General features: G+C 52.0%; 8 protein-coding genes across 8 annotated transcripts; 5 read left to right on the top strand and 3 right to left on the bottom strand.

The window, feature by feature from the left end:
* The first annotated feature begins 328 nt into the window (after positions 1–328).
* BDW70DRAFT_12334 (glutathione S-transferase) lies at positions 329–1,389 on the top strand. Its single transcript, XM_073734815.1, has 4 exons — positions 329–421; positions 485–561; positions 621–1,025; positions 1,108–1,389. The coding sequence occupies exons 1-4, from the start codon at positions 373–375 to the stop codon at positions 1,336–1,338; spliced, it is 762 nt and encodes a 253-aa protein (XP_073598248.1). The 5' UTR covers positions 329–372; the 3' UTR covers positions 1,339–1,389.
* On the top strand, positions 1,249–1,854 carry BDW70DRAFT_12352 (uncharacterized protein). Its single transcript, XM_073734819.1, has one exon. The coding sequence runs from the start codon at positions 1,373–1,375 to the stop codon at positions 1,718–1,720; it is 348 nt and encodes a 115-aa protein (XP_073598247.1). The 5' UTR covers positions 1,249–1,372; the 3' UTR covers positions 1,721–1,854.
* Positions 1,435–3,232, top strand: BDW70DRAFT_131740 (uncharacterized protein). The gene is made up of 4 exons (XM_073736041.1): positions 1,435–2,239; positions 2,302–2,403; positions 2,484–2,640; positions 2,713–3,232. The coding sequence occupies exons 1-4, from the start codon at positions 1,988–1,990 to the stop codon at positions 3,114–3,116; spliced, it is 915 nt and encodes a 304-aa protein (XP_073598246.1). The 5' UTR covers positions 1,435–1,987; the 3' UTR covers positions 3,117–3,232.
* A 2,751-nt stretch (positions 3,233–5,983) lies between these two features.
* BDW70DRAFT_166031 (uncharacterized protein) lies at positions 5,984–11,982 on the top strand (the record flags this gene model as incomplete). Its single annotated transcript, XM_073741888.1, has 3 exons — positions 5,984–6,698; positions 6,797–6,879; positions 7,923–11,982. The coding sequence occupies 3 exons, from the start codon at positions 5,984–5,986 to the stop codon at positions 11,850–11,852; spliced, it is 4,728 nt and encodes a 1,575-aa protein (XP_073598245.1). The 3' UTR covers positions 11,853–11,982.
* A 118-nt stretch (positions 11,983–12,100) lies between these two features.
* Positions 12,101–12,589, bottom strand: BDW70DRAFT_157857 (EMC6 family protein; the record flags this gene model as incomplete). The annotated part of the gene is made up of 2 exons (XM_073740427.1): positions 12,101–12,457; positions 12,515–12,589. 2 exons carry the CDS (start codon positions 12,587–12,589, stop codon positions 12,101–12,103), a joined length of 432 nt encoding a protein of 143 aa, XP_073598244.1.
* A 450-nt stretch (positions 12,590–13,039) lies between these two features.
* BDW70DRAFT_12306 (RNA-binding protein VTS1) lies at positions 13,040–15,334 on the bottom strand. Its single transcript, XM_073734811.1, has 3 exons — positions 14,529–15,334; positions 13,206–14,473; positions 13,040–13,155 (listed from the first exon to the last, which is right to left on the bottom strand). The coding sequence occupies exons 1-3, from the start codon at positions 15,028–15,030 to the stop codon at positions 13,096–13,098; spliced, it is 1,830 nt and encodes a 609-aa protein (XP_073598243.1). The 5' UTR covers positions 15,031–15,334; the 3' UTR covers positions 13,040–13,095.
* A 650-nt stretch (positions 15,335–15,984) lies between these two features.
* BDW70DRAFT_166029 (uncharacterized protein) lies at positions 15,985–20,151 on the top strand. The gene is made up of 5 exons (XM_073741887.1): positions 15,985–16,438; positions 16,486–17,503; positions 17,554–18,307; positions 18,359–18,571; positions 18,620–20,151. Exons 1-5 carry the CDS (start codon positions 16,140–16,142, stop codon positions 19,588–19,590), a joined length of 3,255 nt encoding a protein of 1,084 aa, XP_073598242.1. The 5' UTR covers positions 15,985–16,139; the 3' UTR covers positions 19,591–20,151.
* Positions 20,152–20,264: 113 nt separating this feature from the next.
* On the bottom strand, positions 20,265–22,773 carry BDW70DRAFT_131734 (patatin-like phospholipase domain-containing protein). Its single transcript, XM_073736040.1, has 2 exons — positions 21,254–22,773; positions 20,265–21,202 (listed from the first exon to the last, which is right to left on the bottom strand). Exons 1-2 carry the CDS (start codon positions 22,703–22,705, stop codon positions 20,402–20,404), a joined length of 2,253 nt encoding a protein of 750 aa, XP_073598241.1. The 5' UTR covers positions 22,706–22,773; the 3' UTR covers positions 20,265–20,401.
* Positions 22,774–24,734: the final 1,961 nt, after the last annotated feature.

Here is a 24,734-nt window from a genome sequence, read left to right as displayed (position 1 = left end):
TGGTTGTCAAGATGCCTTTTGTAGCTAACCGCCAAGATAGATCAATGGATCAGAGGTTTCGAACCCTTCAACAGCATATTCCTTTTCATACACAAAACAATCACAGCCAAGGCTACTTCTAACTCGTCTTCCTTGTACTTTCTTGTACCTGAATAACATCCACAGCTTTCAGTAGCTTGCTCAGATCTTGAATGTACTGCAATACTCGTTAGAATTCTGGGAAATAATCGGTCGTATCGAACGGATCTGGTCACTGCTGCATAATACAAGTATGAGTCACACAGCATGCTACACGGCATATAAAGCTCCCCTCAACCTTATCTTGTCATTTTGATTCGATTTCACTGTCAATATATCTTCAAGAAACTGAAAATGTCCCAATCTGACTACCACCTCATTGGTACAAACACCCGCTACTCTAGTACGTCCGCCTCCCCCTTCCCAAGGACCCTGCCCTTACATCAAACGAAACTGACATAAACAGGCTGGACGGCCCGAGTCGAAATGGTCCTGGAGTACTTCCAAATCCCATACACGAATGAGGTCCTCTCTCTCGATCAGGTGCCATACCTTTTCTCCTTTTTCATTCCCCGAACAGCCCTAAACTCAGGTATACTTAGGCCGGCACCCGTTCCCCTAGCGCCAAATTCCCCCTGTTACAATGCCACTCCCTCGGTATCACCATTAATGACTCCCTCGCCATCGTCGAGTTCCTCGCCGACCGGAATCCGCATCTGCACCTATGGCCCTCCGATCCAGCTCTCCGCGCCCTCGCCCGCAGCGCAACGGCCGAAATGCACTCTGGCTTCATGACGATGCGTAGTACGTTTCATACGAACTTTATCGCAAAATATACAGGGAATATCCCTGTATCTGAGGATGCGAAGAGGGAGATTAAGCGGATCCTGACGATATGGGATAACGCGCGCCGGGTAACGAAAGAGCGCGTAGCGCAAAACCAGGATGAAGGGTTTCTGTTTGGGAAATTCAGTATTGCCGATGCATGGTTTTGGCCCGTGTTATGGGTAGGTGATTCCTTTTTTCTTTTCTATGATTTTTTGTTTATTACTTTGTTCATGGGCTGCAAGGTGCTAAGCGTGGCTACAGCGCTTTCGCACATATAACCTTCCCCTCGACAACGTAACTCCCGAAGCCCTAGAGTGGATGGAGAAGATGTGGAGTGACCCCCAGATCAAAAAGCTAGTGTACGGATATTACCGTCAGGCTGAGGATCCCAGAACGCGGATCGAGAAGTACGAGGGTCTTTTTGCGGAGGAAGGAGTTGTCTATGAGACTTTCCCGGAGGACTGGGTGTTTACCGTCCCGACTGGCGCTTAGGGTAAACGAGTAGTTTGTATTGTCAGGTCAGAACATGAAAGGAGGTAGTGAGTCATTGTTCTTCATTTGCCAGTTTTGTTCCGCTAGAGGCCACATCCAGCGCTATCCCGTCGCCCTTAGTCTCAAGAAGTCTAGACGGAAACGATCAGCAGGGGCCGAATCTGCTTCGGTAAGAGATGTAACCAGGGCCTCTCTGAGCCCCCTAATGTCTGCAGGACGGAGAATGCCCGTAAACAGCACAGCAACGGGTGTGTCGCAACGGATCTGCAAAGTGACAGGGTGGCAGAGGCTAAGAAGCCCATGCATAAAGCGACCACAGCCCCATCCTGCAATATTGACGATCACCCTGACTGACCGTTCAGATCGCGTGCAGCTCCCCTAGCTTGCCGACGCGGCCCACCAAGATTGGGGGCCAGAGGGCTGGCTGGACCCGTTCCTGCGGCTGAGAAGGAGAGCCTGAAACTTGAGACGCCCGGGGCAGACTCGAATACAGTTATTTGCAACGACTTGGGCATCCTTCTAGTGCTGGTCAATAGGTGATAACTTAAAAGAAGGCAATCACCCTCAGGAGTCCCATCCCGACATCCAACGTCCGCATCCATATTCTCACGAACACTGACCCTGAAGTTCAAGTTAGAATACAGGCACTATGAAAGGCATCTTCACGTTCTCCGCTGCCTCCGCGCTCTTCCTTACCCTCGGGCGCGCAGAACTCGACAAGCCTGCTCTCACGTCCGACCTGGACTACCTTCTTGAGGGCAACACCAATAACTTGCCCACGGTCAACAGTCAGATCGCCGTCTGGCCAAGCGGGTATATCCCCAAGGACTGCCAGGACTTGGGATCCGGTGAGGGATATAATGCAAATGAATTTGAGGTATATGAGGTTACATATGATGATGTACGGTTATTTCTTCAAACACAATTCTCATAAAGTTATAACGGTTGCTCACATATGTGTAGTGCGCCGACCCCTGGCTCTTCTGCCGGCACAAGGATGTCGAGGTAGACATCGCGACGGCCGCAGAGACGTTCTCGAAGCTGCCTGTGAAAGTGCGAGACTGGGTATGCCGTCCTCGCCGCAAGCCCCTTGCTCACTCCTCCACAAAAGATAAAGAAGAAAGACTAACAAGTAACAAATGCAGGTCCGCCAGATCCTCCTCATGCCCGGCGCGAATTCAGCCTTCGCCATCAACGGCAACGTCGCCTTCTTCGGCACAACCGGCAGCAACGTCGACGTGATGATCCACGAGTCCGCGCACGGTTTGGACGGATTCGCTGCGTTTGGGGAAAGTTTCAGCTGTACGTTGCCCTTTACCGATCCATCATACCCCTAGTCGGGACGGACAGAAGATACTGATCTCTTTTTTGTAGCGAGTGACGGCTTCCTCGCTGCTTACGACGCGGACACACACGTCCCCGATAACTACGCCCGCAGCAGCCAGGCCGAGAACGTGGCGCAGAACACCGTGGTCGCAGTGTACGACAAGAATGTCCCTGGCGGATTCCCAGGTGTGCAGGAGCAGTACACGGCTATTTTGAACCAGTACAGCTATATTCAGGACAAGGCGGGCGATGCGCTGGTGCCTGGGGGTACGTGTGACCGGCACTTGGAGAACTCGGAGACTGTTGTTCTGTCTTCGGCTGCGAACACTACTGTCTCTAGCGCTAGGAGGGGCATGGCTGCGCGCTGGAAGGTTCCGCAGACTGAGTTTAAGGGGGAGTATAGCAATGTTGTCAAGGAATTTGTCCCCTTTAGGTTTAAGGAGGAGTTTTAGGAGGTGTGCTATTCTGGTGACAGAAGAGGTAATGTTACTGAAGCTCTTCAAAAGTTGTGTATGGAAATATCTCTCTATTTAGGGACAATGGATGAAGTGTAATGGAAACAAACAGACACGAGTCCAAGCAGAAATCCGGATTAAGCTTACAAACATCGGAACACAACCCACTCAGACGAAGAGACCAGCTCTTCCAGCCCTTGAGATTTACCTTCTATATCAAGCAGCATGTGTAGTCATCGTCTCTGTCTACACAAACCTCAACCACTTGCTTTTCGGTGAAATTACACCTTGAATTTCCTTATTCGATTGGTACTGGTGCGAGTGATGAAAATATCCACCTTTTACCTCTTTCCGTCGACGATGTGGTGCACTTGCCTCGTGTATTCTAACCGCCGTATCGCCACAAGTGGGATACTCATGATAGCTCCCTGTCTTGAAAAGCCTCTGGTCGATCTCGCTGTCGTCACAGTACTTCTTGGGAACTGCTTGTTGCTTTCTGTCGCATTTTGTCTCAGCATCTAACACAAGACGAGTTTGAGGAAGCGAAAATGCTCTTCGAAGGACAGAGTGCAAGGCGAAATGGCTAAGCAACCATCGAGCCGGCGGTTTTCGCGAACAAAAGACCATTTTGACGCATCCAGGGACTCATCATAATTTATCTACTCTTTCTCTTTCCTTTATGATCGCTAGGTAAGGCTATAGATGCTTAATGGCAGACTGCGTAGATATCTGCTTGGCCGCGAATCCACGATCCGGTCGATTTAATGCTGCACAGATTCAGGACAGTCCAAAGCGTCGAGCACTTCTCTAGAGTGAAAGTACAGAAGCAGCAAGCGTTCAGTTATCAAGGTACATGTATGTCTAGACCTAGGGCTAGGACTTGGTGTTGCGCCCGACGGCAGGCCTGACGGTTGCTCTCTCCTGTTGCAGTATAAAACCACCATAAAGGCGCCATTCGTAGCACTTGTCTCGCTCTCCCACTTTCATGTTTTTTAGCTTGGTAGTATGCAGAATGCAAGGTAGGCATATGATTCTACTCGATAAGTGTAGGAGAAGAGAACTAAAAACCGGGATAACCCTGGAAGCAAGGGGGCATGGCATCTTATCTGATCCGCGTTATCTGATCTGTAATTTTTCAAGCCGTCCGGTACCGGACTTTATCAATCTGATAATCTGCCAACCCCACTCCTCGGTCCCCAACCGGGATCGAAGGGGAGGAGAGAAAGCTACGATTGCACGAAAACTCTTTCTACAGACCTTGGCGCCTGGTCACATTTGTAGGGGTAATTTCCGGTCTCTTGGCATGCCTGCTTGTGCCTCAATAACGGGGGCTGTTTGTCTTGCATTCCTGCCGGTCTACAGATCGCTTCCGCTTACCCCTGGGTATTACAAGTTCCAGCAGTATGAGGACAAAAACAAATAAATAAAGTAGCACTAGAAAGATGTGAAAAGTATCCAGTGATGTGGAGCTTGGACTGCATTGCCGGGGACCATTCCGGTCATTCGTGTCCTCAGACACGCAGCTGCGTCATGTTTCAACAGCCTATCGTGATTTCTACAGCCTTCTTCCGATGCCCGCAGGCTATTAGACCCTGGCATTGAGCTGAAAGAAGAGTGGAGACCTACGACGTAGTCGAACGTCAGGCTTCTATCAAATAGGGGTGGTCCCCAGACTCGGACTTCTATTACAGCTGCACCCAAGACATATGGTCACCGACTCCTTTACCACCACGAAAGCAAGATGTTTACGTCTCGGTTACCAGCCGTTCAGTACCCGGTCAGACCACGACATTTGGCTCACTACATCTGGAAGGATCTGTTACTCCAACCCCATACTCGACCGTTAAGTCTCTTGCAAACCTCACGTCACCAGACACTTGGGACCGGGGCCAATCTGCAAGCATGCCGATATTTTCACCAAAGCCACCGCAACGTGTCAACTAGAGGCCAAACGCCAGAGAGCGTAAGGAGTCAGGCTCCTCAAACTCCGGGTCGGGGCTTTACGGTTGGGTCCCTGTACCGGTAAGTAATCCTTGTACGACCCAGCGTAACTGCGATACAAGCGGGTCCGTTAGATTGATAACATCCGTTTTGAGCCGACTCAGTCCACGCATGGCTTTAAGTCTGGACTGTCGCTCTCCCCTTGTTACTCGCATCCATCCCTTTGTTTCCTTCTTTCATACTTCCCTCCTCCCCTCTTTCTGTTGAGTTTCTAGTTGAGTCGAGACTTGGTTGAGCTGAATTGACCAGTGGAGATGTCTAGCTTCGAGCAAGCCCAACCCTTTAAGGTCCTCATCCTCGGCGGCTCCTATGCCGGCCTCGCAGCGGCCCTGAATCTAGTCGACCTCTGCCACGGAAGACGGCACCGCTTCTCTATCACTGAAGGGGACAACGGCACCGGGAAGAGAATCCCCGTGCAGGTGACCATCGTTGATCCCCGTGATGGCTACTGTACGCGCTTTAAACCCTACCTTCTACCTGATCAAATACTTAACAGTCAATATAGACCACCTAATCGGCCAACCCCTCGCGCTCTCCTCCCAAGAATTTGCCGAGTCCTTTTGGATCAAATACGCCGAGATCCCTGCCCTCCAGACCCCCGAAATCCGCTGCGTACAGGGGAGCATCGACTCCTTGGACTGCACGGCAAAGACAGCCACAATTGCAACTGAAAGTGGCGCCGACCAAGAGAGATATGATTACCTGATTGCCTGCACCGGACTGCGTCGCGAGTTTCCAAGTGCTCCGCGCTCGCTCGCGCGGGAGACGTATCTCGCTGAGACGGCAGAGAATCTAGCGAATATCCGTGGTGCGGAAAAGGGAGTTGCTGTTATTGGAGGTGGTATGTCCTTCATCCCTTTCTCATGTCCAAGGAAACTTGGATGGAATCTAATGATGGTGGAACAGGCGCCGTTGGGATCGAAATTGCCGCCGAATGCAAGATGCTGCACCCCAACACTCCCGTAACCCTAATCCATTCCCGTAGCTCCCTCCTTTCATCCGAGCCCCTCCCCGCCGAGTTCGCCTCCAAGGCCTTGGAGGTCCTTCGTGAAAACGGCGTGAACGTCATCCTCGGTGCCAGAGTCACCTCCATCACAGAGAAAGACTCAGCCCAGCACCAAACCCTGACCCTCTCCACCAACGAAACCCTAACCGCCAGCCATGTCATTAACGCCGTCTCTCGCTATACACCCACAGCGCCTTCCTTCCTACCCGCCTCCGTCTGCGACGAGCATGGCTACATCCGCATTACACCAACCCTTGAATTCCCCTCTGACTCAGTACTTCCGGCTTCCGTCGCAGGAGACCACTACGCAGCCGGCGATGTCGCGCGGTGGTCCGGCGTCAAGCGCGCAGGCGCTGCAATGCACCAAGGCCACTATGCGGCGCGGAACATCCACCAGAAGCTCATGCAAAGAGTGTACGGCACAACCCCGGAGTTTGTGAGGCTCGATGAGGTTGAGCCCGGGATGGGATTGGCCGTGGGCAAGAGGGCCGTTGCGTATTTCCCTAGTATGGGGTTAAGTGAGGGCGAGGAGACGAGGGAGATGTTCTTCCAGGGAGACCTGGGGTTTATGAGTAAGTTTCCTCTCTCTTTTTTTTTTACCTTGCTTTTCCCTTTTTTCCGTCTTATATATTTGTATAGTGGATGGTGCTAACGACTATATTACGTATAGTTTGTTACAAGTGGATGCAGCTGGGGACGCCGATGCCGCCGCCTGTTGCTGATGCTCCTGCTTCTACTCCAGAAGACAAGCCTGTTAGTGTTGCGACGACGTCGAGGACTGTGGAGGCTGCTGCTTGAATTCACCACTGCATTCTTGTCTGAATATCACTTAATATCGCCGCGGTTTGAAAATCGTCATTTTGATATAAAAAGGGAGGGTCTCTGGTTTCGTATTTTTGTCTTGGTTGTTTTCTTTAGTTGGGGTATTATTTCTTTTCGTTAGGGCTTGCTTTACTTTTCTCTGGAGTTCGTACTTTTTTTAATTTTTTCCCCCTCTTATCCATCCCGTCCGTTTAGATTTTATCAATCTGATAATTTTGCCCTTATTATGAGACATTCTCACTCAACAAAAATCTTGAGTCTTCGGTCGTAGACTCCTCTCAAGCCTCTTCAGGAGGCGGTATCGCTCAGTAATTCCAGGTAGCTGACCTGCCTTTGCCCGTTACAGTAAACATCCGTTCAAGTCTTTTTCCAGCACGATAATGGCAAATCTAGCTATGTTGACGATCTTAAACTGCCCAATATCCATCGATCAGGGATCACTGCAACTGTCTCAGTCGCAAGTGACCTTTTGACCCACAAGAGATCAATATGAGCCCTGACAGTTGCAGCTTCACCCACGATGGCGCGAGTGCGTGGTTTCCTTTACGCTGCTACGTGGGGGTTAGTACCCTGTAACACCCGTAAAATGGTTACAATGTTTCCAATCAGATAAGATCGCCGACCTCGCTTGCACACTCTTTTCTGCAGCCAAGCGCCCAGCCAAGAGGACCAAGAGACTAGGGTCTTGGTAGCAAGCAGTAGCAGAGAGTATTTAGCCTTGGCCGTCTGCACCATCTGGCCTGCTCTCCAGCGGGTCCGATTAAATCCTTCTCCTTCTTTTCAGCTTGGCCGTCCGTTCCTTCTTGTCTCTGTTTAGTTCGCAATGGGGGAGAAAACAGCAGAGGTCGAGGCCGAGAAGCCCAGTGTATGTCTCCTGATCCTTTCTCAACCCCAAGCTCCTGTCCGTGTCCGCGTCGGTAACGGGAAGGGTACATAGAAGAGAAGCGCTAATTGCAAGGATTGGATGGGGACAGCCCCTCACGCGTTGCACCACATTCACCCGTCTTCTATTCTATGGCAGTCCCTCCCTAAAGGAAGCCCTCGTGTTGCTTACGGGCCTAATCTCCGCCATCGCCTCGGGGATCCCCTTCCCTATAATGGCGATTGTATTCGGTCAGCTCGTCGATGAGATGAACTCGTCTACATGCAATGCCACGCCCGAAAACGCAGACTCATACCAATCCAGCATCAACGCCAAGGTCCTGCAGATCGTCTATATCGGCATCGCGTATTTCGTCCTCATATACATCTATGTCTTTTGCTGGAATATCTCCGGAGAGTGGCTTGCGCAGCGGTTACGCGAAAGATACTTTCAGAGCCTCTTGCGGCAGGACGCAGGTTTCTTCGATACTTTGGCGCCTGGAGAGGCTTCGTCACGAATTACTGGGGATATCAGTACGATCCAGCAGGGGACGAGCGAGAAGGTGGGAATTGTACTCAACAGCATTGCGTTCTTTGTGACGAGTTATGTGGTCGCGTTTATCAAGGACGCCCGGTTGGCCGGAATGCTTGTCTCCCTCGCGCCTGCGTACCTGATCATGTCGTTGGCTGGGGGGTATTTTGTGCGGAAGTACTTTGGGCGCGCTCTGGAGTGCATGGCGGCTGCGTCGGCCGTTGCGCTGGAGGCGTTCAGCAATACGATGCTCGTGCATGCGTTTTCGGCGGGTGCGAGGCTTGAAGAGCGCTTCATTGAGCACCTGGGGCCTGCCCGGGTCGCGGGAATTCGCAAGTCAATCGCGACAGCCACGCAGGCGGGCTTGCTGTACTTCATTGCGTTTTCGGCAAATGCGCTGGCTTTCTGGCAGGGGTCGATGAAGATTGCGGGCGCGGTTGAGGGGGGTGCGGAGGGGGTCACTGTGGGGAATACGTATACTGTGATCCTGGTGCTGGTCGATGCGAGTTTGATACTGAGCCAGGTTGCGCCATTCCTGCAAAGCTTTGATGCGGCAGCCGTGGCGTTCAAAAAGCTGGAGCGGGATATCGAGAGGCCGAGTCCGATTGATGGGACTGCTGATGCTGGCCTTGTTCCGGCAGCAAAGATAGAGTCGGGTATCGAGTTTCGCAACGTCTCGTTTCGGTTCCCTTCAAGGCCTGATAAACCAATCCTGCAGGATCTGACGCTGCGCATCCCGGCAGGCAAGCAGACGGCGCTTGTCGGACTGAGTGGCAGCGGCAAGTCAACTGTCGCGGGCTTGATTACGCGGTTCTATGATGCTGAGGAAGGGCAGGTGATGATTGGGGGCCATGACGTGCGCGAGCTGAATGTGCGCTTTCTGCGCAGTGCTATTAGTCTTGTCCAGCAGGAACCTTGTCTGCTCGACCGGTCTATACTTGAGAATATTGCTCTTGGACTGGTGAACTCCTCAGCACATGTGCACTTGCTGGATGTGCTGAAGAGCAGTGCCTTGGAGGATATTGCCACTGCTATTCGGGAGAAAGGCTTGAGTCTCAACCACGCCATTGACTTGCAACCCAGCAACAAAGAGCAGATCCGCGAGATTGTGTCCTTAGTCGAAACAGCAGCTGGCCTAGCAGACGCAAGCAACTTCATCAACAAGCTCGACCACGGCTACGCGACAATGGTCGGATCAAGCGGGAACCTCATCAGTGGGGGACAGAAGCAGCGTATCTCGATTGCCCGAGCCTTGGTCAAAAGCCCCCAAATCCTTATCCTTGATGAAGCCACCGCATCTCTGGATTCCGCTACGGAAATACGCGTGCAACGGGCGTTGGAGGCGGCTGCTCCTGGACGCACTCTGGTCACTATCGCCCACCGGCTCTCGACCATCAAGAATGCGGATAACATTATTGTGATGAGACAGGGAAAGCTCATTGAGCAGGGCTCTCATGCGGAGCTTCTTGCGGCGGATGGAGCGTATGCGGAGCTGGTGAGGTTGCAGAATCTCAATGTCAATGCCTCACAGGAGAGTGCGTCTTCGTCTGCTCGGCCGTCGTTGGACAGTACGGCGCTTGAGAAGGAAAGGAATGCAGAGGTGACATCGGTGCAAGACGACGAAAGCTCCACTCCATCACCCAAAGAGAAGCCCGCAGACGAAGAACCAGTCACTACCGAGCGCTCTGTCAGTTCTACTTCTAAGGCCATTGCCTCCCTCTTCCGTCCGTACTCGCTAGCCCTCCTTGTAGCCATCATCGGTGCCGTCGTTATCGGAGGCACATACTGCGGTTCTGCTGTCATATTCGGCAACGTTGTGGGCAAGCTAAGTTCGTGCGAGACAGCAGAATCAATCCGCCACGCGGGAGAATTCTGGGGGCTCATGTTCTTCGTCCTGGCTCTGATCGAGTTCTTCGCAAATCTCATCAGCTGGTCCCTATTCGGCTGGATCGCGGAGCAACTCATATATAAAGTCCGCGTACTCTCCCTACGCTCCATCCTCGAGCAGAAGCTGGAATGGCACGAAGCGCGCACACCCTCCGGCCTCCTATCACTCATCGTCAAGGACAGCAACGCGCTCAATGGCCTCACGGGATCCGTCATCTGTACAATCCTCAGCATCCTCGTCAACCTCTTCGCCGCCATCATCATGACCCACATCATTGCCTGGAGAATTGCACTCGTTTGTCTCTCCGTCGTGCCACTCCTCTTGGGCGCTGGGTTCATGCGCGTCTCAACCTTAGCCCGCTTTGAGGAGCGCCACAATGACGCCTTCGCCCGCTCCCTGGGCATAACGGTCGAAGCCGTGACATCCATTAAGACCGTCCACGCCCTCGCCATCGAGTCCGAAGTTCTATCCACCTACCGCCGCTCCCTGCAGGCCCCCATGCGCGAGATAACAGGACAATCCGCCTTCACCAACCTCTGGCTCGCCGTCGGCTACGGCCTCAGCAACTTCGTCTATGCGCTTGCATACTGGTGGGGTGCGAAGCAGATTATCGCTGGTCACTACACCCAGACACAGTTCTTCATTGTTCAGCTGGCCCTGCTCGTCTCGTCTCAGCTCTGGGGCCAGATGTTTGCTTTGGCTCCAGATGTGTCTCGCGCTGTGCAGGCCACCCGCCGGCTCCTGAACTTGCTGGACCTAGGCTCAACGAAGAGACTCTCCGATCCCATCTTACCCCCTCACGCGGCGTCAACAGATATCGAAGCAGCCTCGCACCCATCCGAAAAGCCCCCTCCCCCTGATCCATCAGGCACGCAGTCCGGCCTCAGCGTCTCCTTTAAGCAAGTTCAGTTCACATACCCGGCCCGCCCAGACACCCAGGTCCTGCACGGGCTAGATCTCACCATCTCCGCAGGGCAATTCGCCGCGCTTGTCGGGCCCTCCGGCGCTGGGAAATCAACCATAATATCCCTTATCGAACGCCTATACACACCCAGTTCCGGAACAATCGAGCTTGGCAACCGCAACATCGCACACATGGACGCCTCCTTCCGTGACGAGATTGCTTATGTCCCGCAACACTCCGTCCTTTTCGACGGGTCCATCCGGTTCAATCTTGAACTCGGTGCGCGGCCGAACCAGTCTCTTACACAAGCTGAGATTGAAGAAGCGTGTAAGCTTGCTAATATCCACGATACGATTGTGTCTCTACCAGACGGGTATGACACAGCCGTTGGACCGAACGGTGACAGACTGAGCGGTGGTCAGAAGCAGCGTCTTGCGATTGCAAGGGCGTTGCTGAGAAGGCCGAGACTGTTGCTGCTGGATGAGTCGACGAGTGCGCTAGATGCGGAGAGTGAGCGGTTGCTGCAGGATGGGCTGGAGAAGGCGGCGAGGGGAATCACTGTCATTGCAATTGCGCATCGGCTGTATACGATTCGGAAGGCGGATGTGATCTTCCTCATTGAAGAGGGGAGGTGTGTGGAAAGGGGGTCGCATACAGAGTTGATGGAGAGGAGTGAGAGTTATCGGGTTAATGCCCTGAATCAGGCTGTGGATGGCTAAAAAGGAACACATAGCATAAGATATTTAGGTTGCTTATATATAGAGATAGGACGCAGTATCGGACTGGTTAGCATGCATATAGAACACTAATACAGCACCCGTCTATTTTCCAAACCGGCCATTCGCTATATATTCTTTTAGCTGCCAAACCAGAGCCGAGCGACACCCGAAGTCATGCTTGTTCATCGGCACGACCACACTTCCTCTCTAAACCAAAATATCATAGCATGAAACGTAAAAGGAGAAAATCACCTCAACACACCACCGACACCCGCCCAACCCAACACAAACCCACTAAGGGCCTCCCCAAGCACGCCACCTCCAAACCACACATCCCTCCAGGCACCCTTCCGCATACCACTCCCTGCATCCTTGACAACGCCATGTTTTTGCACCACAAGACCCTCGATTTCGCCTCCCGCGCCAGGAAAGTACCCACCTGCGCCTTTCCCCGCTGATCGGTAGAGGAGCGCGAGATGGAAGAGACCAGAGACTGTGATCGTACCGAGGAAGTAAAAGATGAAGCCGGTGGCGGATTGAAGCGCTAGGATTCCCGCTGTTAAACCGAGAAGGAAGGAGGTTAGGGAGTGGAGCTGGGTGAGAACCTGGAATCGAGTTTATTAGTTCAGATTGGCTTTAATGGCATAGGCGGTGGGACTGACTCGGTTATTGTGTTGGACGGATTCTGGAACGAGCGGATTGATGAGAAGGGAAAGTTCTTGTTTTGTTGGCGGCATTTTTGTCCTGTTGGTGTGAGTACAGAATCGAGAGGCAGGTGTTGGTTAGGAGATAGTATAGGCGCGCAAGAGGTGAAGTTATTCGGGGGATTCTGCCAGAACAGTCCGCTTTCAGATAGCCTAGCTTCTATACGTTAAACTTGAGCAGCTGAGTGACGGTAGCCAATTGTACATATGTTTATCACTATTGCACTCAATATTACGTGCTCGTCGTAATTATTTGGAACGCTTGAGACACAGCCGGGTCCCTCAACTCGCCCCGTCATCACATCACATCCATCAAACGGTACATACAACATACAATCAATCAGCTCTCAGGCTTCCACTGGCTGGCCAGCAGGTGTCGGGCCCGGACGCAGTAGCGTTCTCCTCCAAGATCTTTCATAGGAAATAACGGAACCTGCCACTTATGCCCAAAGCCAATCTAGTCAAATTAATGCAGAAGAGCGAATGTAACATAAATAAAATAACGGAATGTCCAACGCAAATTGTCAACCATGTGCATATCAAGCCGTAGTATTATCAAGTTTTCCTTCGGCCTTGGCTTCCTTGACTTGCTCAAAGACCTGGAATTCGGTTAGTTGTGGTTCTAGGACTATGTCAACGCAAAACTCACCTTGAGCATTTTGTTCCTGGCACCGAGCGCATTGACACCGCGCTCTTCTAGCTGCTTGTCGTTGAGCTCAATCAGCTCGGTCCATTTCAGGTCTTTCAGGTTATCCGTATACTTGTGCAACCGCAAGGAACGCAGCCAGCTGGGAATATCCTTGAGAAGATTCGGGTCGGTGGGGTCCTCTGGCGGCTTCGAGCTGCCACGACGGCCACGAGGAGAACGACCTCGGGTGATCTCAGAGTGGTCAGAAAGATAGCCCTCATGACCACTCAGCCCAAAATGACCCATGCCAAGTGCGCCCAAGCCATTGCCAATGAGCGGGTTGTTCGGATCGTATGCAGTCAAAAATCCGTTGTTCTGGGGAGAAGTGAACCCCATGGGACCCAAGGCGCCACCTTGCATGGCAATGCCGGGCGATGTCGGCCGCGACCGGTGACCCGCCATTGCCGCCTGTTGTTGGGCTTGCAAAGCGGCAAACTGCTGGGTATTTAGAAGCTGTCCAGCAACAGGCAGACCTGGGCTAGCCAGACCTCCTTGAATGGATTGTGCTCCGGTATTGTTAGAAGCATTCTTTCCTTGGCCATCGTTCGACCGAGCGCGACGGTACTTGCGAGCGTCATCCAGTGCGATGCGGTTGTTCACGGTCGACAAAGCAGCCAGCTTCATTGCTGTAGCATTAGCCACCATATCAGATCCCTGCTGATGCGGTGCTCCAAGCTGCGAGCCAAAGGTTGCAGTCATTGGAGTGTTGGTCATGGAAGCCCAACTGGCATTAACATTATACGGTGACAGCAACGGAGCCTCGATCTCAGGAGCAGGAATGGTCGCAGTCTGACTTGTGGGAAGAGGAGAGCGCAAGCCAGACTGGTTGAATTGCCCCATAGGCTGCTGACCAGAAGACGACTTAGGCCGAGCGATAGGTGGCTGAGGCTCTGACGCACCGCGCTGAGCCCATGGCGACACCGGTGGCTGGCTCAGGTTTTCTGCACTGTTGTCAGGTGCAGAGATAGTGGGCGCAACAAAAGATGTCCGCTCATTGAACACCGCACTGTTCCTGTTGGACGGCGGCGCATTTCCCGTCTGTTGGGTGAATTCGGCCTTCTTTTTCGCGATAGCTGCAGCTGCATCGGGAAACATGGCATTAATGGTGGAAGAGTCAAGTCCGGAGTTGCGTTTGGCGCCCGGCGAAGGAGGAGGGCGACCCAGAGAGTTTCGAGAACTGTCGACATTGAGCTTTGACATGGCATCGTTCAGACGGTTGGACATGGCGTCTATCCCTGTTAGACATTGATATGGACATTTGACTTGATGATTAAAAATACATACCCTTCTCTCCGAAGTTTGCAGGAGACAGCAGGCCCGACATGGGATGACTTTTGGCCATTTGCTGCAAAACCTGAATGAAAAAACGAATTTGCACCTGAGTAGTTTGCTGCAACAGAGCATACAGGGCAGCGGTCCGTTCCGCCTCACTCAGTACGCGAAACCACTGCTCTATGGCACTGAGTTCATCCTTGAAGTCCTGGTCTAGCGTCGCCGCAGCCATTTCCTCCAAAGTGGTTTCGTACTGGTCAATATCGGCCAGCCACTGTTGGGCTGCCCGATCCAGAGGATCCTCCGCATTTCCTGGCGTTTGCGCTTGCTGATTGAAGTATACCTCGGATGCAGGGCGGATACTGCGGGAGGAGAGAGGAGAAGGAAAACCGGACATGTCGGCAGACGCGCGAAGCTGGTGGGTAGCTAAATTCCGAGACGACGAAGGAGGCCGAAGAGAAGATTTGGATGCTTCCGGGGTGCTATTGCGGTTGCCGATGATATGACTAGCCATGAAGACGACGATTGTGGTTCAGGGCAAGTCGCCGGACGATAAATGGTTGGTGGGGCTTTCGTTCGCGGGCTTCGGTGAATAATAGATACAGAAAAGATAGATATTACTGCAAAACACCTGCAGCACCTGCTGAGTTTGCGTAGGATTGTCGAAGCCTGAGCGGAACGACCCTAGAGCCGGATTAGAGTGCGTGTACTAAGATTAAGAATGACGGCGAAGCGATCTCGCTAAAGGAAGGTCGCTAGCGTTGCTTTTGTCGGAACTTGAAGTGCGAGAACCCAACCGCAAATATTATACGACGTCGATTGAGGCACAGACCAGTCCAGTGGCTGCACTACCTGACTCGGATTCTGGAGAGAAATCGAATCGAAAGGGCATCAAAGGAAATTGACTGAAGACGGCAGAACAAAGAAGACGGCCGAGAGAAAGCGGTTGGTAGAACAGGTCGTCCACAACGGTCACTTGCGACAGCGTGAGGTTCTATGCGTCCTTCCAGTCCACCTTTTTTTTTGTTCTGATCTCGGTTTTTTTTATCTTTGTCGTAACGAAAGGATGTCAGGAGCCCTGCAACAGTGTGTCAAACACAGATTGACAGCGAGTCCTGAAGCATCAATCAAAAAGGGGGAATAGGCGACGAAGAAGGGGGCGAGAGGTTAGCGGACGAAAAGGAAAGTAAGAAAAAGACAGAGAGAAGACGACCAAGTGGGAAACGGAGGAGTGACGAAGAAAAAGGGAAGCGAAGAGGATGAGTCTCGCCAGAGTCGCCGGAGGAGGAGAAACAAGATTGAACCGAAGACTCGAGCCGACTAAATTTAACAATGTGCACAATCTTTATGAAGAATATTAGTCAGCCTAACGATGAGCACGCTTGTCCGCTTTGAGAACCGTCACTGGATGCAGATTGAAGAACTTCAACATCCACGTCTTCTTCGTCTCTAAGTTCTTTCCCGTCTTTTTGTCGTTCCTCACCTCCTCGTTTCTGCTTCTCTATTTTCAGGCCAGCGTGTAATTCAATTATTATGATCCTGGGGTTCTAGCCTTCCAAAGTCTAGACTCGCGCTTACACCCATCGTCCAATGATGGTCGCCAAAGTATGATAACAAGTCAAAATGGACTACTTCGGCGAGGATGACCCCAATCATAGCCCCCATCTCGGGGAGATTGCCTATCCTGACATTGATGAAACCGTCCAATACCCATGGCAAGGGAGTCGGCAATCCTTCTCGCACGAGGCTTCAGCCATAGACCCTCGTCTCTACAAAGACTTATTCTCAGGGGGCGAGTCCCAGGAGCCTACACAGTCCGCAGCTGATGAGGAGCAATCTGCACCCGAAGAGGAACAGTCTCTAGAGCTGAATAACTCTGACGAATCATCCAGTTTTGTAGCATCGTCTGAAGAGGAAACATCGTTAGTACTGCAAACGCCTCACTCTAAATGAGAGCTGACAATTGCAGGGAGGACTTTTCGGATGATGACGTCCGAGGCTCAGACCAAGAAGATGGATTTCGTCGACGCCGTCGACGCAGAGGTCGATTCTCCGGTCGATATGGCGCCCGCGGTGGTAAAGGAATCAAGAGGGGTCCCCGCAAACCGGTAGAGCCCAGTCCGGAGTTCAAGCTTTTGCACTCAGAGGCAACATCTGCTTTCATCGATGGGGACTATGACCGCGCAATCGACCTTGTTAGGCGTGCTATCCAGGTCAACCCTGAGATGTTTGCAGCTCACTCCTTGCTCTCAGAGATTTTCCTAGCCCAAGGCGAGAAAGAAAAGGCTGTGACAGCACTGTTCAGTGGCGCTCACACTCGGCCAAGAGATACGACAGTGTGGTTGAAGGTGGCTAGGATGATAATGGAACAGGCAGGCGACGATAGACAGGCTGTACTGAACGACGTCCTCTACTGCTATAGTCGCGTGCTTGAAATTGATCCCCAAAACCACAACACCCGCTTCCAGAGGGCTGCCCTTTATCGGGGCTTGGGTCACAATGGGCGAGCAGTAACCGAGTATGAGAGAATCCTTAGGGATCTTCCTCACAATGTTCGAGCGCTCCGGCTCCTTACAGATACCCTTTCCGAGCAAAATCAATATCAAAAAGCGCTTGACTATTGGTCAGAGAGCATACAGCATTATATGGCACAGGAGCCTGAGGAGACCCCAGAGTTCACGTGGTCTGACGCTAATATCTACATCGAGCTGTATACGTACTTGGGACGACATGCTGAAGGGCTCAAAGCTGCGAAAGCGGTGTCGCGATGGTTATTGGGGCGCAAAGACGACACTATGTGGGATGACTTTGACGAGGATGATCGTGAATGGGACCACGCCGACTTCCCTCGAAGGATTAAAGCAGATGGTTATACTCCGAAACAGTGGCCGCTGGACTCGTATGGCCCAGGTTTACCCCTTGAGTTTCGCATAAAACTCGGTCTCTTCCGTTTGAAACTACCGGAGCGGCATGTCAATGAAGCTCTTGTAAGTCTATATCAGAAGCTGCTTTTTTGTTCTCTACTAACTCAGTTCAGCATCACTTCAGATGGCTAAAACCGGAGGATACCTCAGACGGGTCTCTAGTTTACGATTACGGTGACCTCTTTCGAGAAGCCGCCGACGCGCTCAAAGACGCCGAGATGTTCGAGGACGCCCTTCGATTCTATAGGCCCATTCAGAAAACTGAGTACGCGGATGTCAGCTTCTTCATGGCCATGGGAGATTGCTTCAGGTCCCTGGGCGAACTGGAAGACGCAGAGAATTGCTATTTAACTGTTGCAGAACATGACACAGGCAATATTGAATCTCGAATTCGACTTGCCAAGTTATACGAAAGCATAGGAATGACTGAGCAGGCGCTCAGATATGTCAACGATGCCGTTCTACTAGGACGGCAGGAGCATAGAAGTAATCGCCGACGGAAGGATACCCGGCTCGAAGAGCTCGCAAGGGAGTTCAAGTCCGTGAATATGGCCGCAGGGCCTGAAGACCAGTCCGTTGAATTCTCATCAGGCCTTGGTAGCAAGAGTGAGGCAGAAAGGACCGAAAATATACAGTTCCTGTTTAAGAAGCTGACGCAATTGGAACCGAAACTCCAAGCTGGGGACTCTGAGGCCACGGAGGACTGGCTAGATATTGCTGACGCTCTACTGCGTGAGTTTCGTTCCAACAGAATCTTTTACCCGCTTCAACGCAACGTGGTCTTCCTTGGATATAGTAGCAAGGCGGGCAAGGACGCGCTTATGGATGAATTACAAGAAATGGCGAATCGGCTTCAGGAGTCACTAGGTGCGATACGTCCGATAGTCTTCACGTCCGGGCTTAGCTAACTTCGCATAGGGGTGGATGAGGAATTTCCGCAGTCTACAATCCCTACAGACTACCATGGCATCAGTTTCGACGAATGGCTTGATCTATTCCTGCAGTACGCCCTAACGGTGGCAGGTCAAGGTGAATCTGGCGAAGCGTATGACACTCTAGGAGCCGCTGCGGACGCTAGTGTCTGGTACCACTCTAAAGACAGCTCAAGATTGATTCATGTGTGCTGGTTCAGTAAGTACCCAGATTGACACCCTCAGCAGTAACTGATTGACTTGATAGCTTGTGCACTCCGACTCCAAGACGAAGAAACTCTCGCCAACGAAGCTCGCTGGTTTATCAAAGAGTACCAATTTGTGACAGACACATACCGCCTGTTTGCCATGCTTAGCTGTCTCAGCGGTGACCCTCACCGATCGCTCTTCCACTCATCCCCCTTGATGAAGTTTATGCTCCGCCAGATTAAAGCCATAGACTTTACCCTTCCCGACCACATCGCCGGCGCCCGTCACACCAAAGCCATCCGAGAATCAATCTACAAGGAACGAGCAGCGCTATCAACAAAAGACGAGAAGGGAGACCCTATCCCAGCAGAGGAAATGGACGTAGCCCTACTTGTCCTCTACGGCCACATCCTCTACTCAGGAAACAGCTTCTACCCAGCCCTCAACTACTTCTTCCGCGCGTACGCACTGGACGACAAGAATCCGGCCGTCCTTCTTTCAATAGGCCTCTGCTACATCCACCACTCCATGAAACGCCAGTCCGAGAACAGGCACTTCCAAATCATGCAAGGACTCTCCTTCATGAACGAGTACAAACGCCTCCGCGAACGCAAGGGAACACCCCTTGTCGAGAGGCAGGAGATGGAATTCAACTTCGCCCGTGTTTGGCATACCCTCGGCCTCGCGCATCTCGCAGTAGAAGGATACCAGCGCGTCCTCGACCTCGGCAAAGAAATACAAGCACAATCCCAAGCAAAACAGTTGCTTACTCCTGCTCACGCAGCCAATACAGCGCAAGCAGACGACAACGATGCAGACATCTCAATGCCCGACGTCGACTCCAATGTCAATTTAGACGTCAATGTTGATCGGGCCACCCACAGTGTAGAGGTGAAACCGCAATCGCAGTCACAGCCTGTCATAGAAAACTTCTCCCGCGAAGCAGCAGTTGCCCTGCAACAACTGTACGCTCTCAATGGCGACTTCCAGTCCGCACAGGCGGTCACGACGGCCTGGCTTGTGATCTGAGCTCGCGTAACTTTTGAGTTACCACCAAGGCTGCATGCGAACAGAAACAGGACAACAGAAGATGCGCTATCTTGCTGATAGAGAGTACATCATACCCTCTTGCATCCCCGCATCTTCTCCCATCCACTAAGACCTAAATGTTCAAATACATCCTCTGCGTTCCTATCTACTCCGTAGTACGGCGTACAGAGTACAAAGATGGGGATGATATGCAAAGACTTGCCACCCCCTCCCACATATCAGCAGAGCAACCAAACGACCAAGCAGCCAACCAACAGACACAGACCCTATTCCAAAGGCGTGGAATGTCACACTTACAGAAACTCAACGTGTAATTGAAGGATGAGCATAATATTAGGTGTGGCGTAGGCTCCCTGTTAGTGCATGCAGCATGACGTGGGAGGTAGCAGAGATCAGCATTTAGTTGACCTCAGGATCCAGGGCCATGGTGCACGCCGCCAGAATCCGGAGGAGATTTGGCTAACATGTTATACCCTGGTACCATCATCGTAGGGTTTAGGTTGAATGAAGAAGCATGATGAAGTTTCAGACTCCAAGCACGAGATGAACTAGCAGGGATCTATAATGTTGCTTTGCTGCTGTGTCCATAGGTCATCAACCCTATATACGCATAGCAAAACTAACTCGAGACTCGAACCTAAAAGTCAATCCCATATTACCACTGAAAAAATATGAATGAGAATCAATATACATGGTTTGGTTAAGCCAAAATTACACGCCTAAACTTTATTGTACAATAGACGTAAACTAGCACCCGTGTGCATGCACGAGACCCAAACAATAAAAAAGACTACAAATCGCCACCATCTCTATAAAGGTCAGGATCATCAAAAAAGACAGCCGACTGCCTCCTCATTTCTTCAAGGTTAAACAGGCTTGAGAAACTCCCGCGTCTTTCTGCTGTCCCTGTACCAACTCCAGCTTCAGCCCCAGTATCCCCGTGCCTAGGAGGCACGATATAATTATCGTCTACGGAGCTGTTCTCAGCAGATACGATAGGATCATCAGAGAAATCTGAGAAGCCCTTGCCGTAATCGTAGCTGTATTCAGAGCTTCGCTCGGGGAAATTACAGTTGAGATGCTCTTCTCTCGGACCGTTGTTCTTCTCAACTGCACCGCCGGCTCCATCTTCAAGCGGGAATGGCCGTATCGACGTAGCACTGACACCCTGCCCATTAGCCCAGAAACGATGTAGACCTTCCAGAATAGCGTATTCGATCTTGAGCCGATTCTTGATAAACTGGATTTTGGGAAAGGTGCTTTGCTGGCCTGTGCGGAGCATGCGAGCAAGACGCTCAGGGCTGGGATCGGAGAGAATATGGTAGAAATCTGATGGGACTGTCTTCGGCCAGATTGTGACGGTACCGCTGAACTTCTGCAGCCAGATCTCGCTCCAGTCTTGGCCCAGGGGGCGGGGGAGGAGTTCGAGGTGGCGGAGGACTTTGAGCCATTTGTTTAGGTCGAGTTTGATGTACTGTTCTATGGCAGATCCGAGGAAGCCGCCGCGCCAGCCCCGGCCTTTGCGGTGCGTTACTGGGCGGCCGACGGCGCCGCGGGAGCTAAAGAAGAAAAGATTTATGTGAGGATTTACCTGAGGTAAGTGTTAGAGAATATTTGGGGTTATTGGGGAAGTTTAGCTTACCTGCGAGACGATGGTGAAGTTGACGTTGAAGTGTAAATTCAGCGCTTTGATGGGGATGTCCGTTCGCAGACTACCATCCTTCCATTTGTGGCCGAACGAGTACGGCGCGAGGGTACCGTCGCGTTTCTTCGTCATCAGGACCACCGGATTCAAAATTCCAGGAACCGCCGCAGACGCAAGTACAGCGCTCCATATGACGCAATTAGGCGATGTCAAGTAGTTGGCCAAGATCGTCGGCGAGTGAGGATCAGATGGCACGCATGACACATTTAATATACGTCCAGTGCGCTCGTAGGCTTCCCGAAACGTGGTGGAACCCCTGCAGAACCAGCTACACTGACGAGCCCAATCCATCGTGTCAAAACGAGCGCCTGTGCGCCACCACCGTCGCGCCCATGTCGTGAAGCCCTCGGAACATGCCTTGATTTTATGCGCTAGAGCAGGCACCAGCAGCTGCTTTAGCTCATCGTCTGTCCTAGTACCGACCAGGGCTGCAACAAGCGCTCCTCCTGACGTCCCCGTGATGATACTCGGAAGCACCTCATTGTCAAGGAGCGCTCGGACGACACCGAAATGGTAGTAGGCGAACGTCGCTCCTCCAGACAAGCACAGCGCAGTCCGACCAAAGTTCGTGTCTAGATGCTTGAAATGGCTGTATTTGTCCTCATTTCTCGCCTGTCGGGAGTCCGCGATCACCTTGATACACGCATGTACCTCGTCGATGTAATCCTGAACAAGGTCCTTGGTCCCAGAATAGGCTTCGCTGTAGAGCCGGGGATTTTCGACTCCAGCAAAATTGGCCTTAACGCAAGCTTCCAGCAGGTTGCACAGCTCTTCGACCACCACCGTGGAGCCAGATTCGCCACGCTTCATCTCCTCCTCGGCCTGCATCCGGACCGTCCTGAGCTGTCGGCCCAGCTTCCGTATTGTCAAGTGGTCATAGTATGCGTATTCATCAATCTTCTTCCACCTCTGATTCCCCAGGTACTCATCCAGCGCTTGCGCTGCATTAAGCCAATCGTCATAATTCTCATGCTTGTAAAGCTCCCTCCTGAGACTCTCCCGCTTCCCCCTCCACGTCACCCATTGCTCATACAGAAAAATATAGATGCGTGTCAGCGCATACCCCACGCTCAGAAACGTAATCCACTCGAGGACAAACAAAAGAAACGGCCATTTCAACACGGTGTAGAGCACGCCCTCTCTCGTCTCGTCTTTCGTCCGTCGTGGTGCGGCAGCAGCGCTTTTCCGACGCCCACGTCCCCTTCGCACGACCCGCTGGTACACGGGACGCCAATCGTTCAGGGCAACGAGCGGGTCGGCGTCCTGGTCGGTGAGGGCTTTTTCGAACGCACGTAGGTCATCCGGGTTGAGGAATTCGGTGTCGTAGTCGGGTATCGAGCTAGGACTGTATTTGTCGATATTGTCACCAGCTGCTGACTTCTCCATCATCGATTTGTGTTGCGTTTATTCATGTTGTAATTTGCGTTAATGCTGGTATTGACGGTGTTGGGACCACCGAGATAGACAGCTGTGGACTGACACTGACGACATCGACGTCACGGGCCCCTGCACTTGACCGCCCGACCTGGATTTCGTTGAAAAGACGGCCGGCATGGCCAAACCGGGCATAGCGCGGGACTCGGAATAACATCGTTGCGGAGTGCGAGCCCTCTCCAATAGTCACGTCACGTGGCTGGCGTGGCTTGTATCATGGTTGGATTCAAAAGACAAGCCACCCGAAGAAAGCCAACCGTTGAAATGCGGTCCGGTCATGGTTCATCCCTGTCTTTGTCTTTGACGATCGTCCTTCTTCCTGATAAGTTATCGCGAGACGGGTCGGCGGTCGCTTGTCTCCACCCCAGTTGATCCAGGCGATCAGCAGTTTGTCCCACGCAGTGCGATTCTGCTACCAATCAGCTCCCGTCCTGGCGCCCGTTTCTACAACTTGTTCCCGAGGCGCCAGTCAAAAGTGTCCAACACACGGCCGATGGAGGGGTAGGTCGATGCTACAGTACAAGAATGCCGGCGCCAAGTTCCTCGACGACGACGACGACGGTTGAGCGCGAATGCCAGATTTTGCCAGATTTCAGGTTCGTGAAAACCTCCGAATTTCACATCCGGAGTAATGCATAGACTACCTATACAGAGCTAGTGCATAAACTGGGCTGGATGGAAAACACCACCGAGACGATCGGTTCGACTTGCATGCGTCTAAGCGGACCAGTTAAAATGAGGCGCTCTGTTTCAGTCGGCCCCGAGCGACATCAATGGACTTAAGCGTCCTGCAAAGGGCCCTTTTAGGCAACACCCTCTAGGCGGGCGCTGCAGATGTATACTCTGTGTATGTCTGTACAGCAGGGTTGTTCAGATCCGAGGTTGGGGTGGCGCGACTAAGTCGTCGTTTGAAGGATAACTAACCTTGATCAGTTCCTAGGCCAAGAGGCGGCTACCGCGCAAACCCGAAAAGGGGGTTGGTACGGCATACTTTATATTATTATTGACTTTGACTAGGTACATTCCTCAATCGCGGGGTCGGTGTTGTCTATCATGGTTTTCGCTGGAATGTTATGTTGCTGAGGTGCGAGATTATATAGTTAGCATGGACATAGCTTCTTGATGAGCGATATATCTTCAAAGTCTGCAGCGGCACCGACCATCGCGAAAAAGCAACACCATTCTTGACATATTTCTTTGCTGTTCTATTCTTTTCTTTTTCTCCCCGAAGGCGCTATATTGCATTCTGATCGAAGGTACGGTCTATTGCTGTTAGCGCTCCTTCAACTCCCAGTCGCAGAGGCGGATTGCAACCCTCGGTTTCTAATTACTATTGCAGAACCGCGCTAGGATCAATCAGAGCACTAGCTGCAAATCTTCTGCCGTTTACTCTCATTAGTGGTTGCCTTCCCCTTGTCCAATCACCACAGGGCTGGGACCATTAATTTTGCAAGGAAAGATGGTTGAATCAGACTGTTGAGGTATCGAAGGACCAAAGAGCGATGGCGCAACGCCCCGGCAGAATTACCCCGCAATTCTACGTTTCAAGTGCAAATGGAAAAGGACGTGCGATCAAAACCGAACGTCGGTATTTTGTTGTTCAGCTCAGCCTCTCAGATGCTCAGATGCTCAAGTCACACAAAGGATACAGTCCGCCACTGACCGTGACCATCCGAAGCTTGGGAAAAGCGACTCGGTGCTGAGGGAAAAGACGCACATTTGAACGCCTCTAGGAATTATTAGTCGGCTTCAACCAGGTAGTAGTATTATTGATTACGTCGATCTCGAGCGTATCCTAAATCGTTTGTTTCTGGCGGATGGCGTGTCTACAGGAACTCGATATTCTATGGTCCCTGCGTATGGACCACTCTTGTCGCTTGTACTAAGAGGCATAGTGCGCTTCTCTAAATAATCGCTGTTCCCAAAGCAGGAAGGAGAACGAGATGGGTCCTGGGTCCCTTGGAAGATCCTCTTGTTAGTCGCC

The sequence above is a fragment of the Aspergillus foveolatus genome (assembly GCF_047715535.1).
Source record: "Aspergillus foveolatus strain CBS 279.81 unplaced genomic scaffold BDW70scaffold_11, whole genome shotgun sequence".
NCBI classification, from domain to species: Eukaryota; Fungi; Ascomycota; class Eurotiomycetes; order Eurotiales; family Aspergillaceae; genus Aspergillus; species Aspergillus foveolatus.
The sequence above is the reverse complement of the archived record's forward strand: the minus strand, read 5'-3'. Positions and strand labels throughout refer to the sequence as shown.

Coding starts and splice junctions, on each gene's coding strand:
- BDW70DRAFT_12334 (XM_073734815.1), top strand. CDS start 373: ATGTCCCAATCTGACTACCACCTCATTGGTACAAACACCCGCTACTCT. Junction 422..484: donor TACAAACACCCGCTACTCTA/GTACGTCCGCCT, acceptor TGACATAAACAG/GCTGGACGGCCCGAGTCGAA. Junction 562..620: donor AGGTCCTCTCTCTCGATCAG/GTGCCATACCTT, acceptor AGGTATACTTAG/GCCGGCACCCGTTCCCCTAG.
- BDW70DRAFT_12352 (XM_073734819.1), top strand. CDS start 1,373: ATGAAAGGAGGTAGTGAGTCATTGTTCTTCATTTGCCAGTTTTGTTCC.
- BDW70DRAFT_131740 (XM_073736041.1), top strand. CDS start 1,988: ATGAAAGGCATCTTCACGTTCTCCGCTGCCTCCGCGCTCTTCCTTACC. Junction 2,240..2,301: donor ATGAGGTTACATATGATGAT/GTACGGTTATTT, acceptor ACATATGTGTAG/TGCGCCGACCCCTGGCTCTT. Junction 2,404..2,483: donor CTGTGAAAGTGCGAGACTGG/GTATGCCGTCCT, acceptor TAACAAATGCAG/GTCCGCCAGATCCTCCTCAT.
- BDW70DRAFT_12306 (XM_073734811.1), bottom strand. CDS start 15,030: ATGGCTAGTCATATCATCGGCAACCGCAATAGCACCCCGGAAGCATCC. Junction 14,474..14,528: donor TGCAAACTTCGGAGAGAAGG/GTATGTATTTTT, acceptor TAACAGGGATAG/ACGCCATGTCCAACCGTCTG. Junction 13,156..13,205: donor CCAGGAACAAAATGCTCAAG/GTGAGTTTTGCG, acceptor ACCGAATTCCAG/GTCTTTGAGCAAGTCAAGGA.
- BDW70DRAFT_166029 (XM_073741887.1), top strand. CDS start 16,140: ATGGACTACTTCGGCGAGGATGACCCCAATCATAGCCCCCATCTCGGG. Junction 16,439..16,485: donor TCGTCTGAAGAGGAAACATC/GTTAGTACTGCA, acceptor TGACAATTGCAG/GGAGGACTTTTCGGATGATG. Junction 18,308..18,358: donor TCGGCTTCAGGAGTCACTAG/GTGCGATACGTC, acceptor AACTTCGCATAG/GGGTGGATGAGGAATTTCCG.
- BDW70DRAFT_131734 (XM_073736040.1), bottom strand. CDS start 22,705: ATGATGGAGAAGTCAGCAGCTGGTGACAATATCGACAAATACAGTCCT. Junction 21,203..21,253: donor ACTTCACCATCGTCTCGCAG/GTAAGCTAAACT, acceptor CACTTACCTCAG/GTAAATCCTCACATAAATCT.